General features: G+C 46.9%; 2 protein-coding genes across 4 annotated transcripts in view; one reads left to right on the top strand and one right to left on the bottom strand.

Annotated features, from left to right (window-relative positions):
- The window catches only part of LRIG1 (leucine rich repeats and immunoglobulin like domains 1), a 124978-nt gene that overhangs the window by 92104 nt on the left and 7673 nt on the right, over positions 1–25201 (top strand). For all 3 annotated transcript variants that reach the window (XM_032290407.1, XM_032290409.1, XM_032290408.1), the window contains 5 exons: positions 2587–2730; positions 4782–4862; positions 10944–11015; positions 11812–11883; positions 15810–15973. In XM_032290407.1, coding sequence (XP_032146298.1) covers positions 2587–2730; positions 4782–4862; positions 10944–11015; positions 11812–11883; positions 15810–15973 — 533 coding nt within the window. The remainder of the gene's footprint in view (positions 1–2586; positions 2731–4781; positions 4863–10943; positions 11016–11811; positions 11884–15809; positions 15974–25201) is intronic.
- Positions 8528–24683, bottom strand: LOC116559490. The gene is made up of 2 exons (XM_032290419.1): positions 24672–24683; positions 8528–9668 (listed from the first exon to the last, which is right to left on the bottom strand). The coding sequence occupies exon 2, from the start codon at positions 9648–9650 to the stop codon at positions 8907–8909; it is 744 nt and encodes a 247-aa protein (XP_032146310.1). The 5' UTR covers positions 9651–9668; positions 24672–24683; the 3' UTR covers positions 8528–8906.

Below are 25201 nucleotides of genomic sequence, written 5' to 3'. Positions count from 1 at the left end.
AGACACTGCTTGGAGATGAAAGTGCTAGGTCTGGTTCATTCCACCACACAGTGGCCTTGGGGAGGGCTCAGAGACAGGGAGGCCAGTAGCGTAGCCCTGTCCACAAACCAGCCAGGCCCAGAGTAGGACCCTCAGCAATTTGAGCCCAAGTCCCTTCCTGATCGCCTCTCCACTTCCTCTGCATTTGGATTAGCAGGGGCTCCAGGAGTAGCATCTAGGTCCCTGCAGAGAGCCTCAGCCCCCAAGGCCCTGCTGGGCTTGGAGACAGTTCCAGGGGTAGAAAGTTCCTGGGGAAGGGCAGCTACAGCAGAGTGCTCACAGGAGCCATTCTGAGAGTGACTAGCATGCGCCTCTTCAGCGAGGGAGTCATTTGGGCACAAACACAGGCAACTTTGAGTAAGTCAGCAAAGCCGAGACGGTGACACAGTGACTGGAAGAATTTGCTTCCTAGGAGTTGCCACCACCTTTGCAGTAGACAAGTGGCCCAGGCTCTTGGCCCCTTCCCTTTCTGTATGTTACACCGCAGTGTCCTGATAGCAGAGGCTACCGTGCAGTCATGTGTGCGTGCTTGGTTCAGAGATGCATCTTCCTCTTGGAGGAAGGTCCTTTTGGAGATTCCCAGACAGGGCTCCCAGGTTGAGACTGAGAACTGAGCTTGTCTTGCCCATAGTTCTGAGATTAGTAATGGCAGACTGTCCCCTGGGTATGGAGGGGCAGTGGCCCTAGCCACCGCCTCACATCAGGATGGGGTTATTGACAGTGAAGGTAGCACTCCTAAGGACTCAGAGAACATCTTCATAAACACCTGGTTTGTGTTTTCACTGTCCTTTCCGTTTGATATGCTCCACTTTAGTCCACAAGGTTTCTTTATTTTTCACAAGAGTTGGGTCGGCTTTCTCTTTTTTGTTTTGTTCTTCCTTTTCTAGGCTTGGCTGTCGGAAAAAGATTCACCCACTGAAGTGAATGATTGATTGTTAAGAGTGCCAAGTGTCAGTCTGTCCTGTCTCTCTCTCTCTTGACCTCACTGGGCATACTCAAGGGGATGTGTGAATCTAATGTGGATTCTTGCAGCTGGTGTTTGTGTCTGGTCTTCTTTGTTCTCTCTCTCTCCCCATCCTTCCCTCCCTCCCTCCTCTTTCCCCCCCCCCCCCCCCCCCCCCCCCCACCCCCCCACATCCATGGACTTGGAGTTTTTTTTTTGTTGATCCATCATTATCTGATGCAAAACACAGTGGTCCTGCCTCTTTCCTCACTTTCCTTGGATTCTGTGTTAACCCTTTGGGTTCAGCGTCTGTGGTTTAGGGCACTGCAGTTGTGCATCCCATGTGGTGCTGGATGGCTCCTTTCAGGCTCTGTACTCAGGCTGTGACCCCACCAGGGAACTCTGGGTTTTGTTGGTCAGGGCTGGGAGCTGTGGGAAGCAAGAGAGGTCTTTTAAGTCCCCCAAGCCTGAGCCAGTCCAGTTCCTAAAGTTGGGAGCCGTATTCTGACTTACTAGCGTGGCAGCCCCAGTTAAAGGCATGCTCTCTTCTGTGGGGTGTGGGATCCCCTCTCTGGCTGGTGGGAGGCATGAAGCCCTCTTCTGTGGCCTCTAGAAGGGGCAGCAAAGGTCACAGAAGTGCGCTTGAGCAGTCCTAGCAGTTTGTGCCATATCCAGGTAGACTCAGAGCCAGATTTGGGATTGCTTCCCAGCGTATGTTTCCCACCCCTCCTTTAAGCTAAATTATTTAATTGCAGGTGAGGATATGATTTTATCTCCTGCCAGGTCTGTGCAACTGACAGACAGCCTGACTTATTTGTCCAGGAGGGAAGGAATGCTGCTCCTTGCTGTCTTTAAAAACCCATTAATCTTCTTTGAATTCACTTTCTTTTTTCCTGTCCCAGCCCCAGTTTTTCATTTTTCAACGATGGATGACCAATATGTCACATAACCAACTCAGAAATGCAGGAGTGCTGGGAGGAAGCTTTGATTCTGAGGCTCGGGCAAAGCATATGGTTTTACTGCCTGCAGTAGGGATCCTGTTCTGAGGCCCACATGGATGGGGGCAGGGAGGCCTGGGCAGGAGCCTCCCACCCAGGGGGAGTTGACCAGCTAAGGCATGAGGCACAGGTGTGGCCGTCCCAGGCAGGGGCTAGTGGTGCCCTCTGCTGGCCATTGCAGGGAGTGTGACTGGGGCTCTCTGGCTTGCTGCTGAGCCATGTCCAGAATCCCAGGCTTCTGCTATCAGAGGTCTTTGGTAGCCTGAATCAGGAGTAGCCTCGGACAGCAGCATGAAGGCACTGGAGCTTGAGAGTTCTTGTAGTGTCATGACCTTGTGTGTAGTCTTCACAGATTCACAGCCACCCTGGCCCCTGTGACCTACTCATCCATTCTAGGAGTCAGACTAGTGTGTTGGGCACTGATGAGTTTCTAGCTGCATGGGCACTTGTTTACCCCCTAGGATTCTGTGTATACGTGTGTGTGCGTGTGCATGTGCATGTGTGTCATTTCCCACTGAAACCCAGCCGCTATGGCCTGATTTCCAGCAGGGTGGGGTTGGGGACAGCCACGCTAGATGGTAACATTGCTGCTCTCCCTTTCTGCAGGGTCCTGTCCTTCAACAACCTGACACGGCTGGACGAGGAGAGCCTGGCTGAGCTGAGCAGCCTGAGTGTCCTGCGCCTCAGCCATAATTCCATCAGCCACATTGCGGAGGGCGCCTTCAAGGGACTCAAGAGCCTGCGAGTCTTGTATGTCTCCCACTACTGACAGGATGAAGGGGTCCCCGGTAGGGAGAGCAGAATAGAGCAAACCAACTGTTTAGCTGACCTCCATTTGCGTTGGCTTCCAGTCAGAATTGGATCCCAAGCTGGCTTGCTCTGTGTGCAGAGTCTCGGACTTCTATGTAATCAACTGAAAGATAACTGGTTAAGCAGAAATATTTCTCATTCCCCCAGGATGGTGCCTAGAGAGGGATGGTGTCTAAGTAGTTGTTCTCAAGCAGTGATGCCCACGTTGCACTGGACGGGATGCTGGCTCCTGGCGTTGGGAAAAGCTTCCCCACGCTGGGTGCCTGGTGCAGCCTCCAGTTAGGTAGCCGTGTGGTCAGTCTTTCCCGTCTTGAGTCTTCATTTGCAACTTCCATTTTTAAGTCCTGAATATTTTTTCTCTAAACCATGGGAATGCTGCAGTGTGTCTCTTGTCCTAGCATTTAACTTCTTCAGCATAACCTGTACCAAGATGCTTCCTTTCCAGAAGCAGCACTTGGGGAATCCTGTGTCTCTCCTTGCACCTCATCAGGGGTCAGTTAACAAAGTGGAGGTGATAATGCTGTTTCCCTTGAAGTCCCTAATTAGACGATTGGCAAAAGTGGCTGCAGGATGCTTTTCTGAGACTTGTATAAAACTTTTCCATGGTTGGCTTCATAGAACTTCCAAACAGCTATCAGCATAAAACCCCCAGAGAGGGGTATATGGTTTTCAGAGGACAGTGATGGCAGGTTCTAGGGTCTTCTTCCTAGGCATAATCCACTGCACAGAGAGGGGTCTGTTCCAGTGTGACGGGGGGGAGCCTTTGCACTTGCACCTGGCAGAGCCAGCTTTAATGTGGAGCCATTGCTGGGGAGTGTGAAAGAGGCTGGAGCCAAGCTATTCAGGCCAGGTCAGCCTGTAAGCCCATTCAAGGCCTGAATAACAGGCTGGGAACATTCAAACCGAGTGGGCCAGAAAGGAGAGAAAAGCTTTGGCAGCCAGGGCTAGGAGCAGGGAGACAGGCACACAAAGCCACAGCCCTGGGTCCCTGGTTTTTTTGAGTATGCAGATGAGAGGAGGGAACCCACTGAGAGGACAAGTCCCTTCCAGCAGCAGAATCTCTACTCTCTGAGCTTCCTGCTGTAAAAGAAAGGTCACCGCCAGCATTTCACTCTTCAGCCAGAGCTGCCCTTCCTGCTGGCAGCCTTGATTCCTGCTGCAGCTTCTCACAGGAGCCAAGAGCTCCTTTTCTATCACTGGCTTGTGTCTGCAAGGGCTCAGGAGGTGGAAGTTTAAGAACCAAGGACCTCATGGAAAGTTGGAGAGGGAAGAACGTGTGCAGGGTTGGAGTCTGGTCGCCAGGTGTGATGTCTCGCCTGGGTACTGTGACCTACTCCTGGAAGCTGGGAGGCCATTGAGTCATCGGCCATGGGATTTGCATTGTTGGAGGGGCCTGGGCTGAGGAGTTGGCCTCATTCCTCCGATCCTGGCAAATGGGTCACAAGTCTGACTCAGCACCCAGATGTCCTCCCTGGCTCAGAGTCAGCGCACTGCAGGCCTTGGGAAGAGATGGACTCTGGGCTCCGGACCCACTGGCTGGCACAGAAGGGCCCTGTGCCGGGTTTCTTTCTTCCATGTGCTTTCTGCAGTTTCTCAGTCACGTCCAGAAAGGGGACTCTGGTTGGTATGAGGGCAGACGGGGAGCCTTAAGGAAGCTTTTGGGCTGATACTCAACTGCCAGGGCCAGGTATCCACTCTCTGGGGGCAGAGTACAAACCAGGCTGTCTGTACCACCTCCCTTACCCGGAGCGTGGCCTCCGCAGACAGGCAGGCAGCAGGTGGAGCCCAGGGAAGCTTCTTGCCTGAGGCATGTGTCATCTTGGTTGGAAGGCTGAGAAACAGCGCTTCCCTCTGTCTCTCCACCCTACATCTAGACTGTGCCTCCAGGGTGCACCCAGGGGACTTCAGCTTCTGAGCAGCAGGCTGGGTGGGAGTTTGCTTTCCCTTCATGATCAGACTGGACGGTGAGCTGCTTTCTGTCCTCTCCCCAGGGATCTGGACCATAACGAGATTTCAGGCACAATAGAGGACACGAGTGGCGCCTTCTCAGGGCTCGACAGCCTCAGCAAGCTGTGAGTATCTGCAGCATGGAGCTCTGCCAGCGAATGCGTGGGAAGACACTTCTGTGGGAGACATTTCTGTGATGCCCCCCACGCCTCTCTGCTCTGGGCCCAGGTGGAAGAGAGCTGGCTCCACGCTGAGCTGCTTTTGTTTGGGGAGAAGAGTCTGAAGAAGAGAGCGGGGGATGCCCCACTCCTCGCTGGCCGGGGGTCTCCTTGCTGACCCGGGGCTTGGGTTCTTGGGGACTGACGACCTGGCGTTTGGTGACCTGGTGGAGCTTCTCTTGGGCTTCACTCGCAACTCACTTGAAAACTGCTGGATTTGCCGTTGCTCTTTGTACAAAGGAGTCTTGCCCTGTTACTTAGTTTCTTGGAATTATGGGAGTGGTGTAAAGCTCAGTAAGCTGTGAGGGCCGTGGGGCTCCTGTCAGGACTTTCGTCATTAACCATCATCTCAAATGGAAACAGCATCTCCAAGGGTCACAGTAGCAGCTATTTTGAATGTATGGTTTGGGGTCTTTTTCATTTTTCCTAGCTCCTAGGTTTTGCCAATTAATCTGCCAAGCACGTGTGTGTTATATCTAATGATCTTGTGAGGGTAGTCTTTGTTAGGCAACCTTTTTATACCTGAGGAAAGAGAAGTGACGGGATTTTGCCCAAAACTACACGGCTGGCAAGTGGCGGGATCCGGATTTGCTGGTTTGGCGCCAAAGCCCACATTCCCTCCCTGCCAGCCCACCCTGTTTACTTTGCATGTCACCAGCACTTTCTGTAGATGCCATCCAAGGACCCTGCAGGGGGGGCGGGAGGGAGGGCTGACTAATTATTACTGTTTACTGGAAGCTGGGAGGGAAGGCTTGAAGGGGAGGGTGAGACAGAGGGGATGGTCCCCAGTGACGGGGAGCTCAGCAGAGTGCGAGTGTAAAATAAATATTTGGAAAGCCCTAGTGGAGGTTGAGGATTGAGGAGAGCCTGTGGTATGGAGAGTCTTTCTGTATGGTAGATGCTTCTGATTTGTTCTGAAAAGTGTGGCTTTTTGCACCTTTGATATTCGAGGGTCTGATTGGGAATAAGCTCTTTTGGCTGTCTGAGGAAGCTATTTCTTCTTGAGCATCCTGTACTCCAGCAGCATTTCGGAGATGCTTGTCAGTGTTTCTTGTCCTTGTTGTCCCTCAGACAATGCTCATTTTCCCCAGCCTTTAACCTGTAGTACATGGCCCCTTTTTATCCCTTACGGGGCAAACCTGGGAAGAGCCAGAAGTATCAAGTGGGGTGGGACAGTGGCCTGGTCTTAGCAAGAGGAGCTCCAGGCCTGGGATGGGGCTGCTAAGGTGTTCAGCACGAGGGCTGCCCCTTGGCATAAGCCTCCCTGGCCTTGGCCTTAACTGACTGAAGGGTGAGGGTGGGGAGTGGGTAGCACTGCCAGGTTCCACTGGGGTGTGTCCCTCCAGAGGAACCTGGAGCCGTTTCCTGGGTGTTATGGCTTCTAGGAGGCTCTGTCTCACTACAGAAAGCAGGGCCTGTGGGGTGCGCCTGGCCCTGGGTCCCCTGGGTTCCAGTGCTAAATGTGTCCACCGCGGCCTTCCTGAGTGTCCGCCCTCTCTGCCCTGGTCCTTTCTCCTTTGTCCACCTGCTAGACCAGGCTCAGCATTTCCACCTGAGCCCCAAGAGGTCAGCCCGAGCCCTTGCTTTCCTCACTCACATACGTAATGTGGTGGGCTCCACACGGAGCTGGCCCTGAGACTCCTGGGAACTTGTTAAAATCCAGGCCTCATCCCACCCAGCCACTGAGTCAGCATCTTGGGGCTGGAGACTCTGTGTATCTTTGAAAAAGGGCAAGAGAGAAAGACATGCATCCAGTTGGGGAAGCTGGGACAAAAAATAAACAAGAAATCCTTAATACGATTAAATATATGTGGTCACTTACTTACATGTGATGCTATCATGGTTATGTTGCAAAAGAAAAAAAAACGAATCCTTTTCTTCTTAGATAAAGAAAGAAAATGGTATAATGCCTATGATTTGGATTCCATAAACTCCTGCTGAGTTTAAGAATGGGCAGTGGCTAGAGAGAGATGAGGTGAGACTGGCTTAACCGGAGGAGGGTTGTAGCTATGTGACGGGCACTTAAGGTACAGGATACTACTCCGTCTGCCTAGCATGGTATGTGCAGATTTCCACAGTAAAAGGGAAGTGGAGAAGTAAATGCTTCCCATGTGATCCTGGTACACAGGGTTACTTAACTGCTGTGTTTGGCATATCACAGGTGTTGAGTCGATGTTTGCTGAATGAAGGGAGGGACAGAGGAAGAACCCAGTGCCTCGTTAGTCCCCTCCTTACCCATCTAGTCAGAACGTTGGCAGGAAAGTTGTGCTGTGGCCGTGGCTAAGAGGAGTGACCACAGACAGCACCGTGTTGCTCCATGGGAGTGGCCCGGTCTGGCCTGTTGGGATCCACTGAGAAGTGGGGTGCATGTTAGCACGGAGATGAGCTGCCCCTCTAGAGCAGTTGATCTGTACTGTGGGGAGCGCAGCCAGTGCTGTGAGCCCCTTTATCTGGTGTGAGTTTGCCTTTGGAGAGCTCGAGGGGCTGGTGTTCAGGGCCTGCCCTAGGATGGGAAGGTAGAGACCCCTGTCTTTGCTGAGTTACTCAAAGACCTTGGGTCCTTTCCACCATGCCAGAGGTCAGACCTAAATTAAAATGTTTTCCAAGAAAAGAAGATGTGAGCAGCAGAGCCATAAATGGCCTCTCTGTGAATTTGGGGTGGATGCTGACCTGCCCTTAATTTTTCCAGCTGTTGAACAGCCGTGTTGGAGACTTCCTCACACTGGAGCTTCCCGGCAGGGCGAGAATGTTCCCAGACCCCAGCACATGCCTTTCTTCCTAGCTTGTCTGGGATTCTTCTGTAGACTCACCCCAGGACCTTTTTCCAAATGGTTGTGCGGTTCCCCAGCTGGGGCCTGCATAGTGGCACAGAGTCAGTATGCGGGAGGGAAGGGAGAATTTCTGGATCCCAAATTACAGGCAGAGAGGAGCAGTTAGTGACCTGGGTATGCAAGTATCTGCCCCGTGATTCCAGCTGGCTCCATGGCATTCCTCGGAGGGAGGGGCCAAGTCCCACACAGGGCACATGGGAAGGGGCATGTTTGGGGAAACTTGCAGAGCTGATGTGAGCGCAGCCTCTATCCCCACCCATGGGGTATGCCGGGCCCGCAGTGGAACTCATTGTGTGTGTGTGTGTGGGTGAGGGAGGAGGCTGGTGCACATGCCACGGCTGCTCTCAAGGACATGAGTACAAGGTACTGAGCACTGCCCCTGGTACCTGCCACTTGCTTTGGCAGACGCTAACCAGGCCTTTGGAGCTGTTGGCTGGGTTGGCCAGGAGATGGATAGGAGGTTTGACAGGTGACCCCCGCAGCTCGCTTTCTGCTTTGCGTTGGTGCTGGGGAGGTCCGGCCAGCTGTTCCTTCTCTGGGACAGAAATAGTGTCCTCCCAGCCCGCAGTCCTCCTCCCCTTCTCACAGCAGCCTTTTATTAGAGCCGTCCCTGTCTGCTGACTGCAGCTCCCCGCCCCAGCCCCAGATGTCTGCTGGGGGAAGGTAAGGACCCTGCTTAATCCACCAACAGGATGATTAGTTCCTGCATAATTGAGAATTTGAGAATTTGTTTTATTGCTATTGTCACCATTAAAAATAACAGCCTGCCCTTATTGTAAACAGGTCAATGTGACTAATACTTAATGGATGAAATAAAGCACAGCTTTTTCCTGGATCTCGTTTATAGGAGATTTCACTAAACAGTTCAATGCGTTTTTACTGGGACCTGGGGCACACAGTGCCTGGGCCGGGGGAGCTGAGTAAGTGTAGAAGTTGGCAGTGCTCTCTGAAGTGCTCAGGGTTGCAGTGCCTCATGAGCTGTTATTTGCTGGCGAGATTTGTGGTTAAAGAGCCTAAGTTAGCATGGCCACTGGGTTTTCTGTGCATTTGGTTTATTTGTTTTAAAATAAATGTTTTAGACTGAAAGAGGTTGTGGAAACGCTTTAGAATACGATTGTTTTCACATCCATGCATACGGCCTCAGAAAGAAAAGGCAGAGGGTCTCTGGCCCATTTGCCCCATCATCCTCCGGAGGCAGGAAACAGAGCTTGCTTTGTCTGAGGGCTGAGCTCAAGTTAGTGCTGGGGTCGGCCTGAATGGAGGCCCCCAGGGAGGGAGCCTGTTTCTGATGAAACGGAGGATCAGGCAGCCCCTTTGGAGTGGTTGCCCCGGAAGCTGGCCACACGGGTTGGTGGTGCCTGCCTCTGGCTCTGCTATGGGCCTGTGTTTCCAGGAGGCCTGTTGCAGTTACGATGAAGCAGGGGCCCGTGTGCTGGGCAGGTCCCAGGCTGCCCTGCCATCTTTGGTTTCCTTCAGGGCTTATATTTCCTTTCTTTTCTTCCTTTTGGAAAGGGGCTGGGGCTTCTTGTCTTCTCTTACAGGTCCCAGTCTTAATGCAGGTTGAAGATGGAGCTAGCCTGTAGTCCAGTCTCTTCCCCGATGCTAGGTGAAATCCTGGGCCAGGAATCCCCTTCCCAGTAGGGTACAGGGCCAGATAGGCTTTCTCCAGGGGCTTCCTCTCCTGCCCGTCTGCACCCAGTTGCCTTGGACAGACCTGTTGATGCTGAGAATCCCCATGAGTTGGCTCCTGGCAGTCAGTGTTCTTAGCAAGCCCATTAGATCCTGTGGACCTCAAGGTTGACAAGTTGACGAAGCTGATGGTCAGCATTGCCTTCAGTTGTTCCCTGGTGGTCTCCTGTGCCATCTGGATTAGAGGGAATGCCTTTGGTGGGTTCTCATGAGAGAACATGATAAGAGGGAGGGGAAAACATGATTTTCTTCATTCCCAGTGTCCACCCTAGGGGCTCTCCTGTAGAGACACCAGCTTCCCTTTAGATCACACAGTCTGGTGGAGGAGGTGCTCATTTTTTCCTTGTGTTATGCAGGGGTGCAGACTTTGGCTTCTGGGAAAACTCTTAACAGTTAATGCTAAGGCTGGGATCAGAGTTGCCTGGAGGCAGGAACCTCTTGTCATGGGCAGGCAGTCCAGGAAGGGGACAGGCACTAGCAATAACCTTGGAGGTTGGCGCACTGACGTCACAATATAGTCAGGGGTCTGGCTTAAGAGCCAGATGGGGCATCTCCTGCAGGGCCTGAGGTGTCCATCTCATAGGCAAGTACACAGCTCACAGTGGCTGTGTGTAGAGAGAGCTATGGAGTCAGCTTGATGGATCCCTGTTTTCCTGTCCTCTTCTTGCCTCTTTTGGGAAAGTTTAGCCCCAGAATGCACTTTTCAGAACTGGGTGGTAGTTTGGGTTTTTTTGTTTGAGACAACAGCGCCCCCTATGTTCCCTGGGCCAGAGTGCAGTGGCACAGTCATGGCTCACTGCAGCCTTGAGTTCCCAGGCTCAAGCAGTCCTCCCACCTTAGCCTTCTGAGTAGCTGGGACTACCAGTACGCAGCTCCACATCCAGATAATTTTTACTGTTTTGTAGAGAAAGTGTCATCTTATGTTGTCCAGTTCTCAAACTGCCTGGCTCAGGTGATCCTCCTGCCTCAGCCTCCCAAAGTGCTGAGATTATAGGCGTGAGCCATCATGCCCAGTCATGGGAGGCAGTTTGGATTCCAAAGATTTGTCTTTCCTTTTTGGACTCCGCTTCCTCTCACTGAAACCCATAGCCTGTCTCATGTCTCCTGCAAGGCCATCACTAAACTTCACCACCCACCCTTGGGTGGTCCTTGGAGAGAGACAGCCTGGGCAGGACAAGGTGATTTTCATCTGACACTGCAAGCAGCCTTTTTAGGCTAGACGGCGCATGCAATTCCAGCCTGTCATCACTATTAAATTCTAATAAAGATAAAAGTATTTCATTTCAGAAAGGGGAAGTCCTGCGTGCCTCAAACCTGTAATCAGAACAGGTCAGCTTTCCACCCGCCCCTCACTGGACAGACTTACCAGGTAGCACTACCTTAATTGTGTGTTTTCTTCTCTTTCTCTCAACCTTCTTGTTTCTCTCTCCTCCCCTGGCCTCAATTTCTGGATGTTTGGAAACTGCAGGAGTCTGTTTGGAAACAAGATCAAGTCTGTGGCTAAGAGAGCATTCTCGGGGCTGGAAGGCCTGGAGCACCTGTGAGTATCTCGCCAGCTCTGCCCTGAGGCACAGGCCTGCCAAATGCGGCTCCCTGGACGTCTGCTAGCAATTTAATAGCATCTTTGTAAACCGAGAAACAGGCTATTTGGAAACACCAGCTGCTACCTTCTCATTATAAGTCAGCTTCAACTTTGGCCTTTATGTTGCCTATGCCAGGAACAGTTACAGAACATATGGCCAGTTGGTGTGCTCCCAGTTAATTTAGTCGGTATTTGGATAAATACCCTTCCCCGTCCTGCTGCGCTGCCTCACCCCTGCACCGACTGGATCCTTCATGGGCCCCTGGCCTCATTGCCTCTTTCACCAGGGCGCTTCCTCCTGGCCAAGCCTCTTGCCTCCATTAAAGCAGCTTAACAATACAGAGTGGATGCTGGGCTGAACCATTTTGGTGTGATGATTGCTTCTGAGACCCTGGGAGGAAGGGAATAGAGTCACCCCTGAGACGTTCATGCTGTTGCCATCTGGGGCGGATGCCTCCTGTATATGATTCTTAGTTTATTTCTTCTTTGAATCAAGTTTGAGTCTAACTCTGTTGGAAAAGGTTTGGCCTTCCTGAGCAGGCCTCAGCCGAGCTTTGATGGTGCCCTAAGGCCGGCTTGGCTCCTGAGTGGTTTCGTGGGCTGGCGTCACTGTTTGGGAAACAGCAGCCACCTGTAGTAGTTAGGATACAGGTCTGGCTAGTCCCTGTGGGTCATCTGTGGAACCAGGACTGTCCTGAAAACCCCTCAGGTGTACCTAGGGTTTCTTTGCACAAGTATTTGTGTTCTGTTTCAGGAACCTTGGAGGGAATGCGATCAGATCTGTCCAGTTTGACGCCTTTGTGAAGATGAAGAATCTTAAAGAGCTGTAAGTATCTGGATTCCCTGGGTCTGATTAATGTGAGCGGAGACTTTGAGAGCAAGAAACTTCTGCAGTTGCATTTCTTACAGTTGCATGCTCACTTCTTAAAAGGCCACGTGGTACATATTTTGGATTTTGTGGGCCACAGGGTCTCTGTCATGGCTACTTGATTGTGTCACTGCAGCAGAAAGCAGCTGTAAACAATACATAAGCAGTGGGGTGTGGCTGTGTGCCCATAAAGTCACAGTGACAGAAGCAGGCAGTGGGGCTGCAGGCTGAAGTTTGCTAACCACTATTCTAGACAATGTGAAATATACTCTCTTCTATAAAGTGGATAATCACCCCTTTAATTATGTCAGGGAAGTTTATTCATGTTTTGGGTTTGTTTACAGTGAAGGCCTGTTGAGAGGAGCTACTTCAGAGCCTGGTGGGCTAAGAGCAAGGCAGAGCTCTGGAGGGGCTGCGATACTCAGGGGTGCAGCAGTGTCTGCCCATACCATTTCCAAGGTTCCTGGGCACGGTTCACAGGTGCTGGTGCTGCCACTGTGGACTTTGATCATGGGCTCTTGGGTGACAAGTTTAGAAAAGCTTGCCTGTATCCTACTCTCTGGCAGGGGAGCTAGTCTAGGTCCTCAGGTAGTAACACCCAAGTTTCCTTTCTTTTTCTTCTTCTTTTTTCTTTTTCTTTTTTTTTTTGCTAAACATGAAACTGATTCTGTAGCCACTAAGTTCTAGCCATGATACCACTTCCCACAAGGAGTAATTTTTGGTTCTTAGAAGTGCTGAGAGAATGGCAGATGCCACAGGACAGTCATTTTTGTGCCCTGACCTCATCCCCATTCCCTGAGGCCACTCCTGATGCACCCTCAGTTGGGGCAGGGAGGCTGGGAGCGGGGGAACAAGGTGTATTTCCTGTAGCTGATAACTGAAGCAGGCTGGGTGACACTGCTCTGAGTGAGGAGAGGAGGTGGCCTAGGCCCCTGCCCCGTGGCATTGAGCATGCTGTGAGCCTCAGGCCTGCTGAGTAGCTACTGTCCTTGCAATGGTTGGATCTCGGAGTGGGCGTCTGTGGAGGATTCATGGAGCTCAGGGCTCTGCAGATGGCTGCTCCGTGCCCAATGCCTTCCCTCTTCCAGCCTCAACTCTGCCTCCATCTGTCTGGATAAGACAGAACATGCAGAAAGGATTCCATGGCTCTCCTTCCAGTATAGGGGAGGACATGATTCTAGACCACCATGGAAGGCTGATTCAGAGGTGGACTTGCAGTAAAGCAAGTAGAATGAAACGTTAGCTGCAGAAGACAAGCAGTGGAGCACAGGAGTGTTCACTGTGGAATTCTTTACCTTTTCTGTCTTTGAAACTTTCAGATATGATGTCAGGAGTGAAAAAGATCTGATTAAATGGGAAGAGGGTAATTTGAGAGAAGGAGGGAGGAGGGAGATAAGATTTTCCTTGGGAAGTTGGGAGGAACAGAACCCTTCCAGAAGCTCGGCCCCCTAGCGTGCCTCTGCATAGTTCTGGAGGCTCAGCCTCGGTCTCCTGCCTGGGTTTCCCATCGTTGCTGCACGTACCTCGCTGGGGCTGGCCCTGGGCCCAGTCCTCAAATGGGATAAACGGTTAATTCCACTTGGTCGTTTTCTTCCCCACCAGATCAAGTCAGGTTATACCATGCACTTAGTCATCCTCTGGGTAAATTTCCACAAGTGATGATTAGAAACACACTTTGAGTTGGAATCATGAAATGCACCATGTGAGCCAGCGAAGCCGTGGGATGGCTGCAGGCGGAGCCACAGAAGGCAGTGCCGGGTAGAGCGATGGCTGTGCTGTTCAGGGGTGGAGGAAGGGCGCAGGACTCTGCAAAACCTGGGGGTCAGAGTCCTTGCTCCTGCCTGGCCCCAGGCCTTCCCCATGTGTCCTCTTGGTCCTAACTTGCCGTTTAGGAACACGCTGTCTCCACCCTCGGTACCCACTGTTTTCCTTGGGTCTGGCCTCCTCTCTGGGGTGGGTTTCGTGGTGGAAGAAGTAGGAAATCCCCAAAGGCATTAGCCCCACAAGTCCAGGACGTGTGTATATGAGTTAGCTCTTTCCACGTGTCAGATCAAGGATAAATGTCAAATTTGTTTTCCCCAGTTTGTTCCTGTGGTTCAAATGGAATATGTCCTTGTGTCCCGCACAAAGGTCTAACATTGCACAGGGATGGCCCAGCATGTCCTCCTAGGTTTTCGTGAACAGTGCCTGTGCCATTCTGCCTGATCGCATGGAAATACCCTCTTGCTGGGGAGCCAGCCGGAGGTGCTTCTGACAGCAGAGAGTTCTCCATCCAGGCTGAATTCTCCCATTGCTGGGCACAGCCAGCCTGACCCCCATGCAGGGTGCACTCCTGGGAGCTGCCCTCCCCACATGCTGCGCAGGAATTGGCTGTTTCCTCAGGGATGGCCGTGAAGGCCCTTCCGCCACCTGCGGTAACTCCAATAGGGACAGTAGGTCAGCCCCTCCAGATAGCTCTCAGCAGAATGCTACTTGCCCATCAAATCAAAATGCAAAATCTAATTCTGATTTTAAGATCTCATATGGGCCAGCATCCCAGTTATAATGGCTTTGAGACAAGTTATTTCAGTTTTTGGAAAAGCACTTTCCAAAATTATTTTATAGTTATTTTAATAAGACGCGCAACTCATCCAGGGTTGATGAGGGAGTATGAGGAAGAGTGGATTTTACTTCTTTCATTCTTTCTTGCTGTGACAGTTTCTCCACTCATTAGAAATCTGGAGAGAAATAGAAGAAAACGGAAGGCCAGTCCATCTGGTTGCTTTGTTGATGTCTGACGACCGCGGTGGGTGGAGAAGGCAGCTGAGGCCATGCTCTTGGCCTGCATGGTGTTTTTGGAATTGCTGAGAATACCTGTGCCCCCTGCTTGTCATCGTGTCCTAGAGACACTTTATTGCAGGGAAGCCTGTGTGTTCTGTCTCCCAGTCTTTTCCCTTATCATGGGCCAGCCATAATGCTTTAGCTCACAGCGCTGAGGCCTTCCAGGAACGGGGCAGCTAGACTCTTGGTTGACTTATCTTCAAGTGACTCCTCAGGAAGGAATGTCCGCTGAGATGGCGATTCCGATTTCTGTTTAAAAAGCTTATCCTTAGTTGCTGAGAAATGAAAAAGAAAATATTCTCTGTTTTGGTTGGAGCCTCACAAAACTAAAGTTGTGCATTCTCATGCTCCCTGGGCAGTGGCAGTTAACTAACAAGCACTATTTAGGGAGCAGAGCTGAATTCTGCCGGCCCCCTGAAGAATACTGGTGTAGGGATCAAGGCACAAACAAAGCGTGGCATAGTGGCGAGGCTTATTACATTGGAAGTAAGAAAACATGCAGCTTTGCCAGATGAAAAAGGAACAGTCATGAGGGAAAAGAACCCTCCTCTGAACTTGTTGCAGAATTTGGATCAAAGTCTTAGGTTGAGTTTGGAAGCCTAAATAGCGTATCAGGAAAGTGGAAACCAGAGTCGGGACAGTGGCAGCACAGCACTGTTGGACGTGTCAGAGGTCAGGAGAAGCGAGAAGGCAGCCCAGGGTCACACAGGAACAGTGTCTGTCCCAGAACATGGGTAAGCTCCAGGTTGCTGCTACTCCCGTTGTGGTCCCTGGGCCAGCAGCCCAGTATCAGGTGCGAGCCTGTGAGACATGCAGAATCGTGGGTGCCACTCCGGACTAACCCAGTCACTCAGCAACTGCATTTTTTCAAAATCTTCAGGTGAGTTATATGAACTGCCCTGGGAAATTGGAGCAGAACTGTGAAGAAAACCATTTCCCCCTTCCAGCATGCTGGTGTTCACTTGAGAAGCTGATTAGGGTCAACGGATCATTCTGTCTGTGAAGGGAATATCATTCCTCCTTTGCAGCTGCACCTGAAGCATCCACTGTTGTGTTTCTTTCAGCCATATCAGCAGCGACAGCTTCCTGTGTGACTGCCAGCTGAAGTGGCTGCCCCCGTGGCTAATGGGCAGGATGCTGCAGGCCTCTGTGACAGCCACCTGTGCCCACCCAGAATCACTGAAGGGCCAGAGCATTTTCTCTGTGCCACCGGAGAGTTTCGTGTGTGGTAAGACTGTCTTTGTAACTTTTTTTCTCATTCATGGAGGACAAAGAAGCCAGGAGGTACTCCTCATTATGGGGATAATTCCTGTGATCAGAGTAAACCCCAGCTTGTGGTTACAGATCAGCTGCTAGATGCAATTTATTTCTCGCTGAAACCACACACAGTATTTACCATAGAGTTGCCTCATTATGTGGTTCTTGGAGGACATGCATTTAATCAGAAGGGAATATAAGTTGGTTCAGTTGCAAATCAGAATAATCAGTTACGGGAAGATAGTTCTGTTGTTCAGAAGAGCTCTGGTGCCCAGGTTTAGCTGTGAATTTACTCAGTGTACAAGGCTGGGGTTTTAATGTGTGTTCTTTCCAACCCCAAGAATGAAAGGTTAAATACAGGAAGAACAAGTCTCAGGAGAACAGTGGCTGTAGTAAAAATAAGTCCTTGATGTTGACTTGTACCCTTGCTGTTTCTCCAAACCACTGAAATCTGCACTTGCAGCTTTACATTCTTTTTGCCTTCTGATTGCCGGAACGTAGCTCTTGGCGTCTTTTTGATTTGGGGTCAGGATCCAAGTTTGGTTGCAGAGAGCACGGAAAATGCTGAACAGCTGAAAACACACACGCAGGCTAGCTCAGACAGGAATGACACAGCCTCGTAGTCAGGAAGACATGGTCAAAGAATGAGATGAATTCTGAGTTTTTCCTGGATTTTTGCTTTAAGCGGGAGCAAGAGTGGGATTCCCAGGCCTGACTGGAACTGCTGGGCAGGTTTGAGTCCCCCCTGCCTTTTGTACTCACTGGTCTCCTTGAGCCTTGAGATCCCTGCTGTGAGGATCCTAACCAGGAGCTCACCCATCCATATGGGGACCCTGTGGGCCACTTCTCTATCCTGCTTTCCGGCCATAGCAATAGCGTGTGCCTGCTGGAGGCAAGATGTGTGCATCCTCCTTCCATGCATCTACCCCTACCTCCACTGTGGCCACTTCTGAAAACAGGCCTGCTGAACTTCCTGTGGATGCAGACCAAGGGGACGTCTTAAACATACTGTGAACATGGCAGCAGCTCTCCATACTGAGCTTTTCATACTATCTGTCTTACGGAGCCTTCTGTGTGGAATCTAATGTGTGCACAGTTCCATTCTCCAGGCACAGATGGCTGTATAATCTATTGTTCATCGGTCTATTGTCATCAAGTCCTTGACCATTACATTTTTGTAGTTCTCCCTCAAGGAAGCTTTCTGCCACTCCCTCCCCTTTCTTGCCATAGGGCAGGCTTTCCCTTTGGGTGAGCCAGACAGGACTTCTGGTACACTCATCTAGCCCCCAGCCTGTGGCCCTGCCATATTCTAAATTCCAGGAGTTGTTTATTTCACATCTCTCCCCACCTCTACATTTTAGCTCAAGCCTTTACCCTCCAAAAACATTAGGTGTTAATGAGAATCATGAAAACACTTGGCAGAAGATAAGGTTTCAAGCTCGGTGGGAGTCTCCCACTCCTTTTTAAAAAAGTGAAACATAACCACTTCACATCTACTAGGACAGCTAGAATAAAAAACTCGGATGATAACAAGTGTTGGTGAGGACAGGGAGAAATCTGAACCCTCCTGCACTGCTGGTGGGAGGGTAAACTGGGGCAGCCACTTTGGAAGACAGTCTCGGTAGTTCCTCAGTTCAACATACAGTTATGATGTGATCTGGCAGTTCCACTCTTGGGTGTATACCCAAGAGAAATGAATGTATATGTTCACACAGAAACCTCTATTTGAATGTTCATAGCAGCATTATTCATAATAGCCAAACTATGGGGACAACTCAGGTATCAGTTGATGACTGGATGAACAAAAGGTGGTATAACCATACAATGGAATATTCATTAGGCTGTAAAAGTAATCGGTAGTCCTACAATGTGGATGAGCTTTGACAATGTCATGCTAGGTGGAAGAAGTCAGCCACAAAACACTATTAGATTATATGATCCCATTGATAGAAATGTCCAGAATGGGGAAATCTCTGGAGGTAGAGATTAGGTTAGTAGTAGTTTAAGGGGAGGGGTGGAAAGAGAGGGGTAATAGCTAAAATGTACAGCATTTCTTTTTGAGGTGATAAAAATGTTTTAAAATTGACTGTAGTGACTGATGGTTGCCCATATTGGTGAATATGCTAAAAACCATTGAATTGTATACTTTAGATGAGTGAGTTGTGGTGTAGATGAACTATTCTCAATTAAGCTGGTTTTACAAAGAAATGTAGTTTACATATCATAAAAAATTACCCCTTTAAAATGTATAAACTGATGGTTTTTCTAGTAGTCACAAGTTGTGTAACCATCACTATTATCTTATTTTAGAACATTTGCATCACCCCTGAAAGGATCCCCATACCATTAGCAATCACTCGCTATTATTCGCTGCCCCCAGGCCCTCGATAGCACTAATCTCATCGTGTCTCTATCATTTGCCTCTTCTAGGCATGTAACATAGATGGACCCATATAATATATGGCCTCCTGTAACTGGCTTTTCTTAGCATAATTTGTAAGCATGTATCAGTACTTCAATTTGCGGTTTTAATGGCTGAATAATATCTTATTATATGGGTTTACATTTTATCCATTTATCAGATGATAGACATTAGATTGTGCCTACCTTTTGGCTATTATAAATAATGCTGCTATGAAAATTCATAGGTTTTGAATTTTGTGTGATTCTCAAAAGGTTTTGTGTGATTCTTTTGGGTACAGACCTAGGAATGGAATTGCTGGGTCATATGCTAACTCTATGTGTAAATTTTTTGAGGGGCTGCCAAACTGTTTTCCAAAGTGGCTTCATGATTTTACATGCCCATCAGCAGTGCATGAGAATTACAGTTTCTCCCCATTTTTGCCAGCATGTGTTTTTGGTTTAGTTGGTTGGTTTTTGAGACAGAGTTTCACTCTTGTTGCCCAGGCTGGAGTGCAATGGCACGATCTCAGCTCACCAAAACCTCCACCTCCCGGGTTCAAGCGATTCTCTGGCCTCAGCCTCCCAAGTAGCTGAGATTACAGGCATGCGCTACCATGCCCGGTTAATTTTGTATTTTTAGTAGAGATGGGGTTTCTCCATGTTGGTCACACTGGTCTCGAACTCCTTCCAATCTCAGGTGATCCACCCGCCTCAGCCTCCCAGAGTGCTGCGATTACAGGCATAAGCCACTGTACCTGGCTGCCAGCATGTGTTATTAACTGTCTTTTTTATTTTGGCTATACTAGTGAGTGTGAAGTGGAGTCTCATGGTGGTTTTGATTTGCATTTCCCTAAAGCATGTTTTCACATGCTTATTGGACTTATATATATATTTTCTTTGGAAAAACAGCTATTTAAATCATCTGCCAGTGTTCACTTGTCTTTTCATTGTTTAGTTGTAAGAGTTCTTTATGTATTCTCGACACTGGACCTTGATAAGATATATGTTGTGCCAACATTTTCTCCCAGTCTGAGGGCTTTTATTTTCTTGATCGTTGAAATACAAAAGTTTTGAATTTTGATGAACCTCATTATCTCTATTTTTTCTATTATTACTTGTGCTTTTGATGTCATACCTGAGAAACTATTTGCCTGACATAAGGTCACAAAGATTTCCTCCTGGATTTTCTTCTAAGAGTTTTATAGCCTTAGTGTTACAAAGGCCTCTGATTTGTTCTTTTTCAAAATTGTTTTGACTGTTATGGATCTCTTGCCATTTCTCTATAATTTTTTTTGATCAGCTTGTCGATTTCTGTAGTAAAGGAAAGTGGGATAGGGTTTGCATTGAATCTATAGACTAATTTGAGAAGTAGTGCAACTTAACAGTATTAAGTCTTCCCAATCCATGAAGATGGGCCGTCTGTTCACCCTTTTTTTCTTAGCTTCTTAAAAATTTCTTTCAGTCATGTTTTGTCATTTTCATTGAACTAGTGTTAAATTTATTTGTTTTTATTCTTTTTGCTATTGTAAATGAAATTCTTAATTTCACTTTTGGATTTAAAAAATGAGATTTGCATTGCAAGTGTACAGAAATGCAGTTGAATTTTGTTTATCTTGATCTTGTATCCTGTGCCTTTGCTGACATCATTTATTAGCTCTAAGTTTTTCAATAAATTTATTAGGATTTTCTTTATATGTGATCATCATGTCATTTGCAAAACAGTGGCTTTACTTATTCCTTTCCTGTCTGGATGGCTGTCATTTCTTTCTCTAGCCTAATTGCCCTGGCTAGAAGCTCTTAATACAATGTGGAATTAAAGTAGTAAGGGCAGACATTTTTGTCTTTTTCCTAAAATTGGAGGGAAAGCATTTGGTCTTTCACCATTAAGTATTTGCTAGCTGTAGATTTTTCAGAGCCGACCTTTACGAAATTGAAGAAGTTCCTTTTTATCCTGAGTTTGTTGAGGGTTTCTGTTTTTGTTTTTTTTGTCATGAAAGGGTGTTGGATTCTGTCATTTTTTTTTTTCTGCATCTGTGGAGGTGATGTGGTTTTTTTCCCTGTATTTTGCTGATATCGTGTATTATTTTGATTTTTGGATCTTAAACCAATGCTGCCTTCTTGGGATCAATCCAGCTTGCTTGTGGTATATGATCTTTATATATTGTAAGATTCAGTTTGCTAGTATTTTTATTGAGGATTTTTGCATTTATACTTATGATGTTGTTTTGTAGCTTTTGCGTGTGAGATTAGGTTTTGTCTTATTGGGAAATACTCCCTTAAATGTTTTCTAAGAGTTTGCGAATGACTGGTAATAATTCCTTAAATATTTGGTTGAACTCACCAGTATAGCCATTTGGGTCTGGGTTTTTATTACTGATTTTTGAGACTGAGTCTCGCTCTGTCACCCAGGCTGAAGTGCAGCAGCGTGATCTTGGCTCACTGCAACCCCCACCTGCTGGGTTCAAGCAATTCTTCTGCCTCAGCCTCCCGAGTAGCTGGGATTACAGGGGTGCACCACCACATCTGGCTAATTTTTGTATTTTTAGTAGAGATAGGGCTTCACCATGTTGGTCTGGCTGGTCTTGAACTCCTGACCTCAAATAATCTGCCCGCCTCAGCCTCCTAAAAGTGCTGGGATTACAGGTGTGAGCCACCATACCTGGCATGGGCTTTTCTTTATGGGAAGTTTTAAAATGATTAATTCAGTCTTGTTACTTGTTAATGTCTATTCACAATGTCTATTTCCTCTTGAGCCAGTTTTGGTAGTTTGTGTCTGTCTAGGAATTTTTACCAGGTTATCTTATTGGTATACAGTTGTTTATAGTATAACCTGTTTTATACTGTAAGGTTGGTAATAGTGTGTCTTCTTTCATTCCTGAGTTTAGAGATTTGAGCCTGCTTCTCCCACCCACGAGTCTATCTAAAGGTTTTTCAGTTTTGTGGATATTTTCAATGAACCTACTTTTGTTTTCAGTGCTTGTCTGTATTTTTCTATTTATTTTCATATTTTTCTGTTCTGATCTTTATTATTTCCTTCTTTCTGCTTGCATTGAATGCAGCTTGCTCATCCTTTTTTAAATTTCTTAAAAGGTTAGATTATTAATTTGAGATCTTTAATGTAGGTATCTACAGTTGTAAATGTATAAACACTGTTTCAGCTGCCACTTCCTAGTTTTCGTATATTTTTGTTTTTATTCATCTCAAAGTATTTTCTTATTTCTCCTGTGATTTCTTCTTTGCCTTTTAGGAGTGCACTGTTTAACTTCCACAGATTAGTTTCCCATTATTCTTTCTACCCAATTAATTTTGAGTTTTATTCCATTGCCATCAGAGAAGATACTTTGTATGATTTTCATCTTTTTAAATTTGAGACTTGGTTTGTGACCTAAAAAATTGTGGTCTATCCTGGATAATATTCCACGTGTACTTCAAAAGAATGTTCATGCTGGTGTTAAGTGGAGTGTTCCATTGATATCTATTAGGTCTATTTGGGTTTTTTTGTTGGTTTGGTTGGGTTTTGAGATGGAGTCTCCCTCTGTCACCCAGGCTGGAGTGCAGTAGCGTGAAAAGTCCTTAAAGTCCTGATTTGGCTCCATCTAACTTTTTAGTTATAATCTTTAAAAACCTTTAAAGGGTACCCATTTTTCTTCCATTAATAATGTAAAAAAGACTGCATTAATATGTTTAAATCCCCAGGACCCTCAGTTCTTTAGGGTTGTACTAAATGGCTGGTATTATCATTCGAGAGTGTCTTGAACTTGATGGAGATTATATTGAGAGATAAAGTTTATAATTCCGTTTTCCATGAACTTTTTGAAGTTCTGTCCATTGTTGAAAGTGGCGTATTGAAGTGTACAAACTGTTACAATTGCACTGTTTCTTCCTTTAATCCTGTCAGATTTTATGTTTTGTGGCCATCCATTAGGTGTATATTTATCATTTTTATGTGTTTCTGATGCATTGACTCTTTTACATTATAAAATATTATTGTCTCTCTAGTAGAAACTCCTATCTTAAAGCCTATTTTGTCTGTTAGTAGTATGAGCATTTTAGTTCTCTTTTGGTGCCTTCCAAACTGTGTCTCTTGTAGGCAGCATGTAGCTGGATCATGCCTTTTTTAATCCATTATGGTAATCTTTGCCTTTTGATTACAATGTTTAATTCATTTTCTTTTAATGCAATTACTGATAAGGTAGAGTTTGCCCCTTATTTGCTCTATCCTATCTTTTGGTTTCATTATTTTTCCATTACTGACTAGTTTTTTTTGTTGTTGTTTTTGAATAGATATTTTCTGGCATACTATTTTAATTCCCTGTTTTTAAAATACACACACACACTCTCTCTCTCATGTATTTTTTAGTTATTTTCTTAGTTTTGCCCATAGAAATAACATCTTACAACAATGTAGTTCAAATAAATAATGAAATTAACTTTAATAGTATGCAAAAATTATGTTCCTATTAAGATCCAGTTTTCCTCCTTTATTACTGTCATATACATTACATTTTTCATTAGGCCCATCAACACAGCTTACAATTACTGCTTTATGTAGTTATCTTTTAAATCAGGAGAAGAGAGTTACAAAAATACACGTATCCTGTGTTTTGTACTTACCTGTATAGTTACCTTTAATGGGATTTTTTATTTCTTGGTGTGGATTGGAATTGCTATCAGATATTCTTTCATTTCAGCCATACTGAATACTCTTCTTTCTTGTAAGGGCACATCTGGTAACAGTGAACTTGCTTAGTGTGTGTTTAAAATAAAAACATGGGAATGTTTTAACTTCCCCTTCATTTTTGAAGGATAGGTCCTTTTTTAATATATAGACTTCATAGTTGCTCATCTCTCTCTCAGTAATTTAAATGTCTTCTGCCTTCTGTTCTCTGTGGTTTCTGGTGAAAAATCAGCTGTTAATATTAGGGAAGATCCCTTGAATGTGATGAGTTGCTCCGCTTTGGTGTTTTCAAGACGCTTTGTCTTTGGCACTTGACAGCTTGACTGTGATGCATCTGGGTGTGGATCTTTGAATTTATTCTACTTGGAGTTCATTGAGATTCTTGGTATGTGGCTACATATTTGTCATCAAATTTGGGGCCATTGTTTTGAAAAATACTTTTTTCTGTTCCTTTTTCTTTCTTCTCCTCCTTGGATTCCCATGATTTGTATGTCGTTGTGCTTGATGCTGTCCCACAAGTCTCTGTGGTTCTGTTCATTTTTCCTCATTCTTTTTTGGTTCTCAGACTGCATAATCTCAGTTGACTGTCTCAAGTTCCCTGCCCCTTCCTTCTGCCAGCTCATTCAGTTCTACTGTCAAGCCCCTCTAGTGAATTTTTCGTTTCAATTATTATACAAGTTTCAAAATCTCTACTTGCTTCATGTGTAAAACTTTTCTCTTTATTGATATAAAATGTTCTCACACTTTCCATTTTTTAAGACGTGGTTTCCTTTAGGTGTTTGAACATACCTATAATCGCCAGTTTAAAAAGTTTCTTTAGTGAGTCTAACTCTGGCTTCCTCAGAGACAGTTTCTGTTGACCTGTTTTCCTGTTTGTTTCATCATATTTTGTTGAAAATGGGGCGTTTAAAAGAAAATAATGTGGCAACTCTGGAAACTGGATATTCCCCTTCTCCTCCCCCAGGGTTTGCTTCTGTTGCCGTTTATTGTTACAGCTTGCCTAGTGACTTTTCCTGGACAAAGGTTGGAAAGTCTGTCCCCTTAAGTTCCTGCTTGTTTAACTTAGTGGTCAGCTAATGGTTGGACAGAGAAGTCCTTGTCCCCACAACCACTGTCTCCCATCCTTTAACCCAGGGCCTGTGTGTTTGTGTTGGGGTGTGCCATCACTTCCTGTTTGTGCAGACAGTCATGCTCAGCCACAGGTGAGAAATGAGGACACCCCCTCAGGTCTTTCCTGGGTGTGCACATGGCTCTGCCTGTGCACATGGTTGTCTAGATCTCCAGGAATGTATTGGACCTTTTCAAAGCCCACTATCAACATTTTATTCTCCACATTTTCCTTTATAGTTTTTAGGCCAGCTGCTTGTTTGCTCCATGAGTATTGTCCCCTCAGACAGCTGTGCTGTTGAACAGTGGCTGCTGATTGTTGTGGTCACGTCCCCTGGGGCTAACTAGGACTTCTTCCTCTGGGCAAACTAGATCAGGGCAGATCATTGCAAATCCTTTGAATGGAGCTCTGCAGTTTGCTGCCAGATACGCCACATGGTGTCAGTTCTGAGGACAGGACTTTTGGGGAACCCATTCTGACCCTTCAGTGGTTGCTAGGCTGTGGGGTTTCAAGGCTACCGTGGAGCTGGGAGAGAGAGGAATGAGGCTTAGGATTAGTTAAAACACCACAAAGCTCATGTTTCTTACTATTTTCTTGAGTCAACACTCTATGGATTGTTGTAAGTCTCTGGTTTTCCAGAATTCTGAAAAAGTTGGTTTTGACCATTTTTGCAGGTGTTTTCATTGTTTTAATGGAGGTGCAGGTTTTTGGAGGTCCTTATTCTGACATTTTGGAAGTGTTTCACACCCCCTCCTTTTGGAGTAAGGTGTGTGCATAAGGTCTCTGCAGTCATGACTAGTCATGACTGACTCTGTTTTGTGTGAAAGTCAGCAGACAGATCCAATTGTCTTAAGGAAACTGCCGGCTGGCTAGTTTGAGAGCTGAGAACTGGTGGGTTACTTTCTAATCAGGGAGTTTGATCATAAAGGTGATCAATACTCAGACTTAAAATTAGATGAGGCTCAAATGTCCATGGTGCAACTCTTTTTTTTTTTTTTTTTTTTTTTTTT

Source organism: Sapajus apella, unplaced genomic scaffold, assembly GCF_009761245.1.
Source record: "Sapajus apella isolate SASKATOON/1434 unplaced genomic scaffold, GSC_monkey_1.0 scaffold23, whole genome shotgun sequence".
In the NCBI taxonomy this organism is placed as follows: Eukaryota; Metazoa; Chordata; class Mammalia; order Primates; family Cebidae; genus Sapajus; species Sapajus apella.
The sequence above is the reverse complement of the archived record's forward strand: the minus strand, read 5'-3'. Positions and strand labels throughout refer to the sequence as shown.

Excerpts from the sequence above, each read along its gene's own strand:
- LOC116559490 (XM_032290419.1), bottom strand. The coding sequence starts at position 9,650 with ATGGCACAGGAGACCACCAGGGAACAACTGAAGGCAATGCTGACCATC.